We start from the raw sequence: 16,510 nt of genomic DNA on the forward strand, positions 1-16,510 counted from the left end.
GAATGAAGGAAAGCCTTCAGTGATCACAATTGAAGAGGCTGATAAGAATAATGTTCAGTTGGAGCCTTCATCTCCAAATTATGATGAGCCTAGTAGTGACCCTACTGATAAGGATGATGCACCTGAGAAGACAGAAGAACAAGAGGAATAGTGGAAAGTCTCGTGAAGACTCCCACTAATTCTGATATGTCATCATTGTTGGGAGTGATCTAAGCAAGGCACTTGCTAGTGTTGAAAAGGAAGGAGATCAGGAACTGTATCTCGAAGATCAGTTGATGTAAAGCTTGTATTTTCTAAGGTAAAAAGATATTCATTCATTGTATAAAGTCAGCTAAGTATGTAGCTGACATTGATAACATGATCAAGGAGGAAGAGGAAAGCTTGGATATTTTGGCTACTGTGTATGAATCTTCTAATCAAGCTCTCACAGGTTTTGATAAGGAAGTTAGCAAGGTAATGAATAAGATAAGTACATTTCAGAGCGTTTTGAAACTGTTTGCAGAGCTGAGTGTCATCACTCCAAAACTTGAGGAGTTGGAATTACTAGAGACAACTCAAAAGTCATATGCAATTTTCAGGCCTACAAATCTTGAGGCAGAAAAGATAGCTGCATGTGCTTTGTATGGATAGATTTCAGGTAGCAGAGAGAGTTCCTAAATCCTAACCATTCTCTATTTTGTGAGTTATATTTTGAATTGTTGTTCACGGGATCTCTGTTTGTAATCAGCTGTGCTTTTAAGGAGAAACTACTAATTTCCCATCTTTCATATTTTCTTATTGTTATGCAACTAGCTACGCAGTATTTTGCTAATTCTTATATTCGATATCGATCCCTATATAATGTGTTATATGGTTAAGCTAAGTCAACATATCTATATTTCATGTTTTCTTATTGCTTACTTTGTGAACTATGTTGCACCATAGTTCACAGTCTCGGACTTGGAGAGTACTCGACAAGCCCAAAATTTTCAATTTGGCAAAAACTCCGCAATTTAGAAAGAATTAAAAATTAGAATCCCTTACATAAACTATTTTTTTTTGGTAAAATTTAATTACAAAATGTATTAAATTAAAAATTGACATCTTGAAAGAGAAAATGCAAGTTTTATAGCAAAAACAGCATGTGAAATACACATTTTATCTAGTATTTTACCTGAATCAACATTTCCAGTCATGGTTTTTTGTGTCTATAAAATTGCAAGAGTTGAACATGAGAGTATTTGCCCAGCCAAAAAAATAGAGAGCACTTGACAACTTGGGGAGTACTCTATGAGTTTGCAAACTATGTGTTGCACAATTTTTTTGGCCTGCTACTAATTCATATAATAATTTTGAATATTGTTTGCATTCTAGTGTTCTGACCTTGCCCATTCCTGCATCTTGGTGATAAAAACTTACTAGAAATTGTGCTTGAATACTGGGTTTTTGTCAAAACTATCAAATATTCTAGGTTGGACCATTTAGCTATGGATTATGTTTGAGAGTTACATTCCTCAAGTGTTATTTTATACATGTGGCATGGCAAGGCATACAATTATAGTCCAAGCTTGTTAGAACCTTCAAGTATGGCTAATGCACATGTCCAAATTATCAATTTAAAATGATATTACATCCAACTTCTGAAGGGATATAAAAGTGGGTGCTAGCACTCTTGAGCATCACTGGTTAGGTAAATATGTTTGTGCCAAGGCAGGCAAGGCTTGTTTTGTTTTGTCAATTAAATTGTTTCCAGGGGACTGCTTGTGTTTTCCTTGTTCTCTTATTTGTCTTTTGCAAAATTACATTTTACTTTTTTCTCTTTTGAAGCTTGTAAGGGGCTAAAATAAGGTGTAAATGGCCAGTTCAAAGGGTTTCCTAAAGGGTTTTCAAGAGCGTTGAAATTAAATCATTTAGAAATCTGAAAACAATTTTCTGTTGTGATTATCCTTAGCTTTCCATGGAGCAGCGATATAAACAGAAATATGAGCATGTGAATGTTTTTATCGCATTAAAATCTAATGTTCTGTTTTTAGTGTCTGGGTTATTATACTTAACTATTTTAAAATATATAAATTACTAAGTGGCATTATAAAAGATCCTGCTTAGTATTTTTTGCCTTTCATGTGTCTATAATTGGTTTCCATTTACAAGAAAAATGATCAGAAACCTATGTAGTGCAGCTTTGTTATTTATTTGATTGTAAAATGACACCCTGTTTCCCTTTTATCCTAGGTGATAATTTATTGTGAAGTGGAGCATGCACAACCACTGTTTTGGAAGTTCTATATAATTTGATTCTTTGGTTGAATTCCCTCAACTTACATCTTGAATATAAAGTCATTGAGTCTTTTCTTAGACATCGAATTTCCAACACTCATTTATAACTAACTAATACTTTCATGGATCTTCATGTGATTCCAGGAAGAGATATTTGATGAAACAGATGAATACATTGATGTTCATAATAAGTAAGTTGACAAATGTAGTAATTGATAAAATGTACTTTTCTTTAAACACGAATTAATGGGCATTTTATGATGATTCAGGATAAAGGTCAATATGCTTGCATCAGGAAGTTCATCTGTATCATCTTCTCTCCAGCCAACTCATATATTGAATTCTCCCATTTCACCTCATCCTCAAGTACCTGGGTCAACATCAACGTTATCAGTCTCTCCACACCCTTCACTGCAAGGTTGACCAATGTTTTTGCAGGGCCGCAGCTTATATAGTTTTCGACACGAGAATAGTTCAAACAATGTAAGTCATATTTTTATTTCTGTTTATATGTTACCTGATATTATTTTCTCACTTTGTGATCTTTAACATGCATGTAAAATGGGTTGTTTGTCTCCTCCAGAATCAAGAAAACAACAATACAAGGTTCAACAAATCGAAAACAATAGATGGTATCTTTGACTGGTCTATGTAATCTGAAATTTCATGAATTTATGCCTATTTTGATTAAGCCTTTGTAAAAAACAACATTTTACTCATTGTTTAGTACAGTATGATGCTGCCAGTAGTAATTTCTTTTTGAGGTGTGAGCATGTTGCCTTTGTCCATGGCAGTTACGGATTTTAATTTTTCTGGCTGCCAGAAACTGAGTTAGCTTTGACGTTAAAAATAAGATTCATATCTTTTTCAAGTGACTTCCTTTGGAATTCCTTTGGAGAGAAAAATCATATAGAAGCAGGAATACTCTTGACAGAGAATATGGAGAGCTTCCTACCTTCTGAAACTCAAAGAGAGATTTTGTTTTTGTTGAAATTTATAATGCTATCTTAGATTTTTCTGTTGAAAATATACTGTTATCTTATTATTCTTAAAATGATTGTCAGATGTATAATGATCTTGTTGCATCTAATCCTGAGATAGTTATTTGAGCCCTGCTAATGAAAACAATGCTTTCTTGTATTTGATTATATAGGAAATAAATGTGAGGGCGGATGTCAGTGTGAAAGGAAGTTATTTAAGGAAAAGAACAACACTTTTTTCAAAACTTATCTTGGCTAATTTATGGATTCTAGGTTGTCCAATCCTTTTTTTTTTGGTCAGTAATAAGTTTTATATTTTATTGATATAATAAGATTTACAAAAGCATAAAGGTCCAAATTTAACTATCTTAAAGAACCATCATGTCAACTACACAAAAATTCCACATTTACTACCATTACAAAGGAGCCACTTCAATAGGCTTATAAACTTTAATAAACTAAAGCCTTATAAAATATTCATTGAATCAACCTGCTACCTTGGTCATGCTGACATCAGTTTCATTGAACATGGCAATCTATAATGCCATGCCCAGAGATCCTTGGAACACAAGGATAAAACATGCACTAAATAATTTTTTTCTTAAGTTACTTAACAACAACATAAAGTAACCAAGTGCAAGATTGAAACATCTAAGTAAAGTAATAAGAATAGGGAACATGGCTAAACTCACATGTTCACCTACACCGGCCGAAGTCTTACAAACACTTCCAAAGATCCCCAAGCTAGTAAACCGTAACTTACGAACCAAAGATCACACGAATCATGAGAATATACCAAGGAGATATTCTTTTTAAATCCCAAGTAAAAGTTCCTAGTATGGTTAAACATATAAAGTCCATTTCCAACTAATCATAACATAATCAAGAATTATAAGCAAACACTCTCAAATGATCATGCACAAGATGAGGGCTCAACGTTACAACCACTCATCTACTAGACAACATACTGAAAGACAAATATTGAATCCTAAAATTAGCCAAGTCTGAAATCCTAAAGCCTTGAAATTTTCTAGAATCTTTATCTTAACTCATAGAGGGCTGGAACCTATCTCAAATGAATCATCATATATATTAAAAGATATCTTAAGTATCTTAAACGATATATTTTATACACCCTAAAGCTGGTCTGTTTTGAAATGGGAAGATGTACTACCCTAAAGATGATCTATTTTCAAATGGGAAGATGTACTACCCTAAACATAATCTATTTTCAAATGGGAAGATGTACTACCCAAAAGGGTAATCAAAACTACAATTGCATCTTCACCAAGAGCGTAAAAACACTCACTATTTCCCATGCGAGAAAACAACAATAATGCTTGCGCGATATAGGATTGGCTATCGCACGAGAATCCTCCATGAACTAGGCGAGATTCCACACAAGGTTTGCATGAGACTTTGCTTTGCCATGTGAGTAAGTACACACTCGCATGAGACTTTGAGCTGCCACATGATAAAGTACATACTCATGTGAGACTTTTCTTAGTCACACGAGAGAATGCTCCTCTCAGATGACAATATCCGACAACAAGATCACAATCCAAGGACGAACACACTAAGGAATGAAACCTCCAAACTAGGGAGTACCAAATCCACGTAAATCGAGTAATGATCACGCAAGCACATAAAAGTAAATCTAAGAATGCGAATAAATCTAAACTACACATTGTAATAAGATACATCTATCTAATCAACATCCTCAAAAGAAAAAACATGAACATAAGCAACATCACAATGAAAGGAAAGATCAAGCATAAGATGCAACCAAACTAAAACAACCGTGTTCATTTCCTCCCTACCATAATGGCATCATGAGACCTCAAGGGTCTTAACCATACCCCCAAAGCATGAATCTCAAATTGCCAACAAGATAGTTGGAGTTATCTCATGAGATCGTTCTTACCAAAAATCTTTAACATTATAAAACATAGGTACATCCAACATGCTAATCTACCAATAGCATCAATAATCCAAAGTAGTAGTAAGAAACATCATCAATGCAATAAGCTACAATCATCATGATAAATGAATGCATGTAGTAGCATGCCAATCATCATCTAAACATGATATCAAATTCGTCCAAAGTAAAGCATAAATCACAAGAGAACATGTGTCGAATACACTGAAGTACCAAGTTAATATCTAGCACCAGCTTCAAACTAGAAGTAGACCATTTTTGTACACCAGTTCCCAACAGTTGTATAGGTAGCTATGCCTCCCAACCACATGGTACTCATAGGGTCACACCTGCCATGTTGATGGAGATAATGACCCTACCACAATCACAAAATCAATCACCCATGGCTAACACACACGCCCATCAAATATGATACCAACATCTATATGCTCATGAAGATAATGCAGTATGTAGGTCACTTGGCATCAGAAAGCCCAAGCTAAATGTGGTGTGAAATCATCTCCCTCGAGAAGCTAGAACACAGTGACCTCGCAAGAGCTTACGCAGAAGACTGTAGAAAATACAAACACCACACCCTCACACGGATGCATCGAAGAACATTTAGGCATTCCATTATCTTAATTAAGTTTTATTAACCATTAGTTAATTTGGTTATCACTTATTTAAACCTCTCTACGATGTCTTGTCGGCCCTAGTCTGAGGTATCGAGAGAAGCCACTCCACACATCTACCTTACATACTCATGCTCATCACACGTTGAGTGTCCAAAGGAAATGCAAGTTCCCAACCCAACCCCCAAATGAACAATCCCTCAACTGGCCTATATCCAGGAGTTTGGATCTTGCAAGAACCCATCAAACACAAGAAAAAGTGCTTGTGTCTGAGCACAACCAACTGCATGAAATAATCAAGTAAACCAATGCAAGGGTCAGATATGAAAAATGCAACAAATGATATAAGCACAATCTCACTCAACCGACCTATATCCAAGAGTACAGATTGAATTCCAATGAGGCAACAAAACACCAAATATCATGAACTCACTCCACCAACCTAAATCCAAGAGTATGGATTCTACACGAATCCCAATGATTTGAAGGAAAACTATGGTCAGTTGGTAGTCTAATAAACATTCCAAATCCATGACCAAGACAAATGTTAAGAAATACCCAAGAAAATTGGGTAGCACACAAAATGAGGCAATGTGCAATTTTCTCAAAAATCAACATTATAAAAAATTGATGAAATTAAAATCCATTATCCAAATGGTTACCAAACTCCTCAAAATCAAATAAAAATCAAGTTCCAAGCTCATAGGCAAAACGGCTAGCATAACAGGATAAAACTTCAAACTAAAATTCTTAAGAACACTAAAATGTTCATACTTGCCCAACTGGGTAGAACTAGCATACCAAAATGGAGGGAAACACTAGTTTGCAACCTCCAATCAAATTAATATTGAAAACAGGAACTAAAACGAAGCGAAAACAATTAAGTGGGAAAGCCCTACCTTGCAGCCAAGTGGGCAAAACAAGAAAAACCATAGTAAAATAAACAGGTTGCCGAATTGGACGAAACCATTGGGGAAGTGGAGCAATTCCAACACAAATCCAATGAGCCATTCCATGCTCGAATCCGCCAAATGGATTGATCACATTGAGCAAATAAAAGAATTTCTCCAAGAGGGTTTTGAGGAAATTTCTCATTTCTCAAAACATGAAAAAATAGAAAAGTGAGTGTAGAAACTCCCTTTTGGCATAATATAAGCACTTTATCAAGTGACTTATAAAATAGATTATTAATTCACTTAATAGTCTATTTACCCCTTTTTTCCCAAGTTAGATTAGACAATTCCAATTGATTTAGAATTCATCTACAACAAATTAGTCGGGAAAATAAAATAAATAAAATCCCTCTAGGCCATTAAAAAGCATTAGTTTAATCTTTTCCATGACAACTGCAGAATCCTAAATGCACAGACATGCTTATGGGTCAAATCACATAATGACTTATGAATCCGGATTTACCAATTACTTGAGGATTAAATTAATAATAAAAGATGCATTGCCCATACAAGGAGGGTATGGTCCCTAACTCCATGTGTCAGTGCTAGGGATATAAGCCCTACACAATAAATGAACACAATCAAGTGTAGATGCACAATATATAATAGTTGAAGCAACAATCATGTAAAATCATATAATTAAAGCATCTAATTAATTCCATTTAAATAGCCCATTTTTCATAAATTATTGAAAAGACAAGGTACTTATCCGTAGCACGATAAACCAATGAATCCAATATTGATAAATCATCTCTAATTATTTAAGTATTTAATAATGGAATTAACAATAGTTGTTCAACAACATAGAAAGGTATGAAAAACATATAAGTCAACATGGTCAAAGACATGACTATACACTATTACAGGAACCTAGTCAAGTGTAGCAAGACAAATAATACATAGTGCAATCACTATTCACATCTCAAGGTAATCACGAAACATCATGATACCACAAAAATCTATGTTATCACTAGCACAAGCTTAGTGAAACCATTATATACATAATAATCAAGAAGAAAGCATAATTGACCAGCTAAAGCAACTATATAAGTCAAATCACCCCAAGGGTGTAGACCACTCACAAGTCCCAATCATGATTAATCACAAAGCAAGATCATCAAGGTGACTTGCATAAATCAAATGGGAGAGGCACTACATTATAGATCCAAGAGTAGAAACTGAGCACACCAAGAGGAAAATCAAAACAAGAACACACAAAAAACCTCATTGACTTCTTCACAAGTTGAACCAAATCAATCCCACACTCACAAGCCACCTTGTCAACCACCAAATATGTTAACCACAAAAGAAAAGGGTGTCACATCGACACAACGTCCTTCAATAAGAAATTTCTTGCACTAGGAAAACCCATCTAGCCACAAACTCTAAGCTACGAGGTAAGGAACAAGCTACTCTAGCTCATCAACTAGTGCCTAACTACAACATGCACCTACCAAGAATAGGAGTAACTTAGTCTCTATAGTACAAAAAGCTCAACTATCACCAGAAAACTAAGGTTACTTGTCTCAACCCAACAAGGAATCACTTTTCCACAAGGTTACAAAGAATTTCATTAGTGGACAAAATTATATAATAACTTCATACCAACTCGCAAGATGGTAATAAGTGTCCAAAGATACCATGTCCCTCCAACAACATGCTAGGAATACTATACCCAACCTACCACTAAACTAAATCTCCAATCCTCAAGTTGACCCTAAAAGAGTAACTTGACCAAGATAACATCCTAAAGGTACAAGCTTAGGGAGATAGAACTACAGAGCGTTAAGGCTAGGAGGAAGTCCCTCTCAAGCCCTAGATGAGTTGGTTAACCTCACCATACCACCAACCATCTAAACACTCCAACACTAACTGAGCTAGTCACATAACCATGCTAACATACTTTCTCTAGAAAGGCAAGGATAAGGTGATGTGTCAAAGCCAATTTCCAAAAAGAGGATCTAGAATCACCAAAAGGACTTAGTTACTCCCAAATGACCAAGGCAACATCTATCCCAAGCAAGGAAACACTCATAGTCTACACTTCACATCATAGAAGTGGATTGGTGTTAAACGAACACACAAACCCAAGCATGAATCCCAACTAGGTAGCAAGTAGATGGTAGAGGAATAATAGCTCATCATTTAAGAGATAACATGAAGAGTTAAACTTCTTCAATGGCCATAAATATGATATGTGATGATTGGATTGGCCTCTACTCGATAAAGGTATTCAAAACATCAATCTGCACCTTTCGGAAGTGCCAAAAAGTGCTTGTTGTTCCCCAGACAACATTTTATATTACCACATTCTTGCATGAGCTTTCCCACATAAGTAAACGAGATAATGCATGCCCCAAGCGAGCAAATGCATGACAAATTCTTTACTCGCACAAGATTTCAAATCAGCAGAAAATTGCCTTCACTCTAGAGGCCATAACTTTAGCATTCAAACTCTGATTGACTCCATTCAAAATGTATCGAAAAGCTCTTAATGAGGCCTAGAACATGATGAAGCTTAGAGAGTCCTAAGACCTAAGAGTTTGAGTCACCACTTAAAATAACATTGTCTAGACAAAATTAGATAAACTTGGTTACCAAGACAAGCAACAGATGAAACGTCCACAACAACTAAAGAGAAGACATGCCCAAATCGACATAAGACATGAAATGAAAGATAATTCACACATTATGAACCAATATTACTTCTAAACTATTTCATTAATTCAACCATATCTCTTGCATTTATAAAAAATGAAACTAAAATATTTTGAGGCAAGGGATCAAGAGTCAATTACTATAAAACATGTACACATTTTTTCAAATTTCCTTCAAGGATAACATTACATTTAATCATCATTTAAAAATATATGTTTTCAGTAACATGTTTTCATCTTTTCACAAATACACTAGTATATATTTTTTGTGATGTTATCCCTCTTACATACTACCATAGGTTCGAAATGAACATGATAGGTTCACAACACAAGATAGGTCAATAGTAGAAAATATGCAGAATAGTCACCGTGAAACAAAAGAAAAATCCTAAATGGGGGAATTATCAATTCCAACAATAAATCACCAAAAGAGGTCATTCCAACAATAAATCAAGTGCGACAACTATCACAAAGAGATAGAACAATTTGATGACTAGTCCAAGCAAGTAAAATGTCGAAAACCAATGCTAGCACAACAACACATGGTAAGATGGACCAGCCAAATAAAATAAGACATCAATAAAATCATAATACATGTGATGATTGAGAATAGTCACACAAGAGGGATAAATCACCACACAATGCTAAGGAATACATCATCCTAGCAGTGTTAGAGAACACACTGACACACATCAAGTAGTACACCATTAATAACCTCATGCATATGCATACCACAATAACTTCTTTAATTCTTTTTCATGCAATGCAACATTTATGATATGCAAGAAAACCACTACAACTTTCGTAAGCTTAAGAAACAAGAAAGTTGTGGATGTAAGTCATTAACCAAAATGATCTAATGCAACAACTTTACAATGATTTCACAATATACACTCATTTCTAAATGAAAGGAAACATTTTAGTACTATAATGTCATAACAATGAATTACAAATAAGATTCATTTATTTAATTTCACTAGGGGAACATATTTCACCCTACTCTGCCAGGAGAAACACAAAAGGCACTCAAGGACAAGAGATAGATCGCATGGGGGTCACCACTCACTCAAACCCATGAGCAACAATCCACAACATGGTTCAATATGCTCAAATGAGGTTCTCACCAAAGGGTATCATCCATCCCTAGAAGGTAGATTGAAGCAAAGGGCTTAGTTCCTTTTCCTTACACTACTCGAGTTACATTTACCAGGTCGACAAATTTATCCCAATTAGATACCCTATAATGCCCCACCAAAAGATTCTTGGAACAAGGATAAATATAAGTCAAGATATATATATATATATATATATATATATATATATATATATATATATATAAACAAGTATATATGCACATTACAATCAACATATGATGATCACAAAGATCGCTATGGAAGACTAACCAAACATCCAACACCAATGGATTTCCAAACACCACTACCAAACTGACATGACCAAACTGAAGGACAAAAATCCAAGACGAAAATAGAACCTAAAATCTTTGATCTATCGAAGCATGGAAACACTAGCATTCCTAAAGGGTACTCAAAAGTCCAAATTGTGTTCTCCAAAAAACAACCAAGATGCCCCCCTTTTTTTGCATGAGAGAATTTACAACTAATAGTCTCGCACAAGGAAGTACCTCTATGCGCAAGAAAGTACATTGAGCCATGCGAGGAATCACCATCTCGTGCGAGGAAGTGTTGGGTCCAACAGCCAGAAAACATTGCACTGGTGATGAGGTTCGCACGAAGAAGTTCAATAATCCACACAAAGGAATGCAAAGAACCACCTAAAACTTCAACATTCTCATGCGAGCAAGTAAAATCTCACATGAGGAACCATAACAACATTCCAGGAGCACAAGGAACAAAAAGCTAGAAAAGAAAGTTCCTCCACACCGGAGAGTACTAGATCCACATATAAAGGTGTAGACACTCGAACAATATAACTAAAACACAAAAATTGCATCTAACCATCTAAACATAGTAGTGAAGGAAAAGTACTGAAAGCACATTGCAATGAACGAACATGATAAAACTCATGTGTAGTTCCTCCCAACCATTATAGCATCATGAGACCTCGAAGGTCCTAGCCATTCCCTGTGCATAATATCCCAAACTGCCTACTAGATAGTTGGGCTATCTTATGAGGACATCACTACTAAAGCGTAATAACATCATAAGAACAAGAAATCTAACATGCTAATCCAATAAGCAATAGATACTACAACTAAGAAAATCACACCATCTAATCATATGCTAAACATCATAATAACATAATGTATCAAATAAACTAACATCATCTAAACATGATATCCAAGCATTTTGATGAAAGCATAAATCACAAGAAAGCATACTCTGGAACCTAAAGTACTAGGTGAAAACATCTAGCAACAGTTGCACTAGCAAAATAGACTGTCATTGTACACCATTCCCAACAGTGGTATAGGTAGCTACACCTCACAACTATGTGAAACCCATAGGTCCACTCCTGCCATGTTGATGGTAGTAATGATCCAACCACAAACACACATAAAGAAAACATCCATGGCTAGCACTCACGCTAGATAGTAGTGATGACTAAAACCACGATCATGAGACAATGCAAGTACAATAGGTCCTAGTCAAACACTCAATAGGTAACTATGTAGGGGTTGACAACATGAGGTCTCTTGGCATTAGATAGACCAAGCTTGGATCATGTGGCTCAACTTCCCAACGAAAGGTTCTCACACTGTGTCCTCAAACTTAATTGGGTGCTCACACATTTTATTATCTTAAGTTTTATTACCATCCATTATTTTATTTAGTTATCACTTGATTAAAACTTTTACACGCAAACGTTGTAGGCATGGACACTAGGTTGCAGAGATAGAAGCACTCTCCATGGATGCTACCCTACCCTACACATGCTCATCCAATGATGAGTGCATGTAGGCATGCATATTCCCAACCCAACCCCAAATGATTATAACATAACATAAGGACTAGATGAGAACATAGACAAAATAACACTCAATTGAAAACAAGTTCAAGAGGACAGATGAGGAATGCATCCCAATACAACATAAAAGTGCAACAATGATCTAACTAGCATCCCAATGGATGACCTAGGTCCATGACCAACATCATGCGAAGAAAACCTGAGAAAATAGGGTGGTATGCAAATCGAGGTAAAAACCCCAAAACTAGAAAACTTTAAAAATAGAACCCATTTGGTCTTTGGGCACAAAAGCCACAAAAATCCAATGAAATTTAGGTTTAGACACCTTATGCAAAAATGACCAGTAAAATGGTGCAAAATCCCAAGCCCTCATTCTGAAAACATGGAAAACATTCATACCTGACCAATCAAATAGAACTAGCAATGAGAAACAGAGGGGAACACTAGTTCTTAGCCTCCTAACAAACAACTACTAGAAAAAGAAGTACAAACAGAGCTAAAACATGAAAATGAGAGAGCCCTACCTGACAGCCAAAAGAGTAGAAACAAGAAACAACGCGATAAAATAAATAACCTATAGAAGCTACTGGAAATCATGGAAAAGTAAGGTCTCCCCGAGCTGGATCCAACAAGACTTATCTTGCAAAGATCCCACACGTGTAGCTCTCACAATGAATAGAAACACAATCCTCTAGAAGAGGATTTTGGAAAATTTTCTCAAATTTGTAATTTGCAAAAGTGAGAAGTGAGGAATTAATTTCCCCTTTCAATACTTATTCACTTTTCCAGTGAATAATCAATTAGGGTAAATAACTAGTTAAACTAGTTAGATCCCAAATCAACCCAAATGGAAATAAGCTATTTCACGTAATTGGAATTCATCTATGGCAAAGTTGTCAAAATTTTTTAAAAATAAGTAAATAAAGCCTAAAAACCCTTAAACCAAAATCACAAAAAGCCTTAACAACTTCGCAACAATGCAAAACTCTAAATGCACAAACATGTTCAACTGCCTATTCACATAATGCAAATGAGTCTAGATTTATCAAATTACTAGAGGGTTTAATTTAACATTTAAATAAGATATGTCAACCATATAGAGACGCCATTGGTAAAATATGAACAACTGAATCACTAACTCCATGTGCCACTGTTACGGATATAAATCCTGCACACTAAAACACATAATCAAGTGCAATTGCATATAATAACATAACTGAAACAATAAATGCATTAAATCACCTAATTTAACCATTTATTCAATTATACCAAATAATTAATTTACATCACTCACGTTCATATAAAGAATAATAAAAGAAAGAATGAATTAAATTAACCATACCATTAAATCCAACATCTAACATGATCAGAGATATGTCCAAATACCAGATAACTAGATATCATCATAACACATACTGTCATCTCAAAATGGCATCATCATGCAAATATGATAAACTGAACATCATAGTAGTCTAACATCTATGATACTGAAATCAAAGAATAACATCTGATCCTTAGGCCATGTCAAATGAAAACATGACATGATTATCAATTATCTCACAGATCAAAATATAACAAAGTTGAAACTACAAAAATGAGAGGCACTACATACCCAAGAAATAAGATATCACGAGTTCGTAGAGAGACACTCACACTCACATAATGATAATCACAACCATATGGGCAACATATATACATAAATCCAAATGTTTGAACATGGGCTTTGATACTAGGTGTAATGCCTCATCCAAAGATCCTTGGAACACAAGGATAAAACATGCGGTGAATAATTTCATTCTTAAGATAAGTTATTTTACAAAATCATAAAGTAACCAAGTGCAAGAATGAAACATTTAAAGAAAGTAATAAGAATAAGGAATGTTGGCTTCTGATTTAACAGACATTTCAACTATCGGGTAATAAAAAAAAATGCATTTAAGGGCATCTATCTCCTATGATGGACACAATTTGTTTAGAACTTGGGCCAACTATAATTTAGGCTCTACAAAACCTAGATGGGTAGACCTCAGATTTATCCATATGGTACTAGTTGCCAAAAACATGCATATGAATTTGTATTAAAACTTTAAATACTTCTATGCTCATGTGATGAAAAAGACATGAAATAGCCAATAACATGACCTATGATATTCACAAGCTAAGTGTGGGTATTCATTTCAACTCGACAACATGAAAGGGAAAATGATTTTGATTAATTGATTGATTATCAACATAACCCACATATGAAACAACAAGATACATGTAGATCTTATGACTAAATAGTTCCCTATCCATTGGGTATTCCACAAATTACCACACACATCAAGATATTGGTGTTCTATCCTTTTACTTTATAAATCAAACATCTTTGTTCAAACTGAACTTCATACTCATTCGATCCTTCCATGAAATCTGCAACCCTATTAAGATACATCAAACATTTACATAATTCTTTGAACCAAAGGAAAAACACATCAAGACATACAAATCAAAATGAGTTGCAACTGGATTTATAATATTTGATCATAAACCACAAAAGGTTACAAACAACAAAGATAGGAGACAACAATCATAATGAAACTAGGTCCATTTGCTACTTTTGTATTCATTTCTTTGAAACAAGTACATTCAAGATGTATGGATAAAACTCATAAAAGACATAGTAGATCATAACTATACACTAGAATATAATTACTTCTTGTTCATATAAGACAAAATACTAAGAAAAAATAGTAGAATCACAGCTAGAGCTTTGCTCAATAGTCTAGAAGCAACAACATCCAACCTTGTACAATGAGATAAAAAAGAAAGATATAGGAGAATGAAAGATGGTTAGATCTGACCTAAAAAATGTCAACTATCATATTCATTCTTCATCTGATGTTGTTGCAAAGCCTCTCTTATATCTCTACAACTGAAAACTAGATTAAATCTCATCATTTCACATAACAAATTTGCAAATATCTCTTTCAGAATGATAAGAAACCCTTTTATGATAAAATAATAGATCTAGTGCAAAAATGTTGCCAAAACCTTCAGAAAACTAATTTGGAGGCAAAATAACATTGTTAGCAAGACCCTCTCCAAATTTGGTGCACACCTATTTCATCATTTGGCCACAAACTGATTTTGAATTACTATACTAAAATATAGTTGAAAATGGAGCACCTCATACTAATCTAGGTATAACTTTTATCCAATGATACTTATGCAAAATACGATGGTAGAAATGGAAAATAGACTCTAAGAACTTTCCAATAGTATATGATAGTCCTATATTGGTCTAAAAAAAATACCTAGGGCATCCATTTGAAGTTCCAGGTTCAAATGATAAACAAACCATTGAAATGTACAAATATTTTATTTTATCATAAAATTGAAACTTTATAATAAGAACTTGTTTTATTTAAATGATCTTATATGCAGATTGAGGGAAAATAATAAAAAAATAAATTTTGTATTTTTTGTCCTTTTTGAATTTGGATCAAACCTAAGTTGACCAACCTTGAGATGTTGTGGGCTCTCATTGGTTCATTCTATCCAAACACTAATCTTGTTAGCATCCCATTGAGCATTTTGCAACCTAGGCACCACGTGACACATCCTAATTGGTCCACAAACTATCATTTTTGTCCAGGCCTATTGCCATGTGGCAACCATTGATTGGGTTGCTTTGTCGCATCCTTTAACTAATGAGCATCTTCCCATAGTGACATCATGATAGTCATTAGACCATGCCATGTGGCAAAATCTCGTTGCATCCAGTATGAACCTCTCTCATTTGCGATGGCATTGCTTGCTACCATGTGTCAATTGGTCACATTTTGAATGCCCTGTCAGCACCTTGCCACGTCATTGTGACTATGCGACATGATTTCATGTGTCATGATCGCCTAGTCAACCACATTAGGATGTGTTCCACATGGAAGTGTCTCATTTGTCTAGCTTCCTATCATGGGTCCACAATTGACTCCTCAATCAAAACTTCCTTACCTTTTCACAATTGGGCTCACACAAGAGATATACCTTTTGTCTTCAAGCAGAGTAGCTTTGGACACATACAACTTGTCTGTGTGTGGATCAAAATAAAAAGGCAACCTTATGTCTCATGCATGTGGGATAATTACCTTGCTCTTCCTTTGACTACAACTGCAAAAGTGCCTTCTCT

General features: G+C 34.9%; 1 protein-coding gene across 3 annotated transcripts in view; it reads left to right on the forward strand.

Moving 5' to 3' along the window:
- Positions 1-3,283, forward strand: part of LOC149559119 (DUF21 domain-containing protein At2g14520-like) — a 267,823-nt gene extending 264,540 nt beyond the window's left edge. For all 3 annotated transcript variants that reach the window (XM_089833060.1, XM_089833061.1, XM_089833062.1), the window contains 3 exons: positions 2,401-2,447; positions 2,526-2,739; positions 2,840-3,283. In XM_089833060.1, the coding sequence (XP_089689186.1) occupies positions 2,401-2,447; positions 2,526-2,679 (201 nt within the window). In that variant the 3' untranslated portion in view covers positions 2,680-2,739; positions 2,840-3,283. The remainder of the gene's footprint in view (positions 1-2,400; positions 2,448-2,525; positions 2,740-2,839) is intronic.
- The last annotated feature ends 13,227 nt before the right edge of the window (positions 3,284-16,510 follow it).

The sequence above is a fragment of the Cupressus sempervirens genome, chromosome 5 (assembly GCF_028749045.1).
Source record: "Cupressus sempervirens isolate cs-2001-9-10 chromosome 5, ASM2874904v1, whole genome shotgun sequence".
NCBI lineage: Eukaryota > Viridiplantae > Streptophyta > Pinopsida > Cupressales > Cupressaceae > Cupressus > Cupressus sempervirens.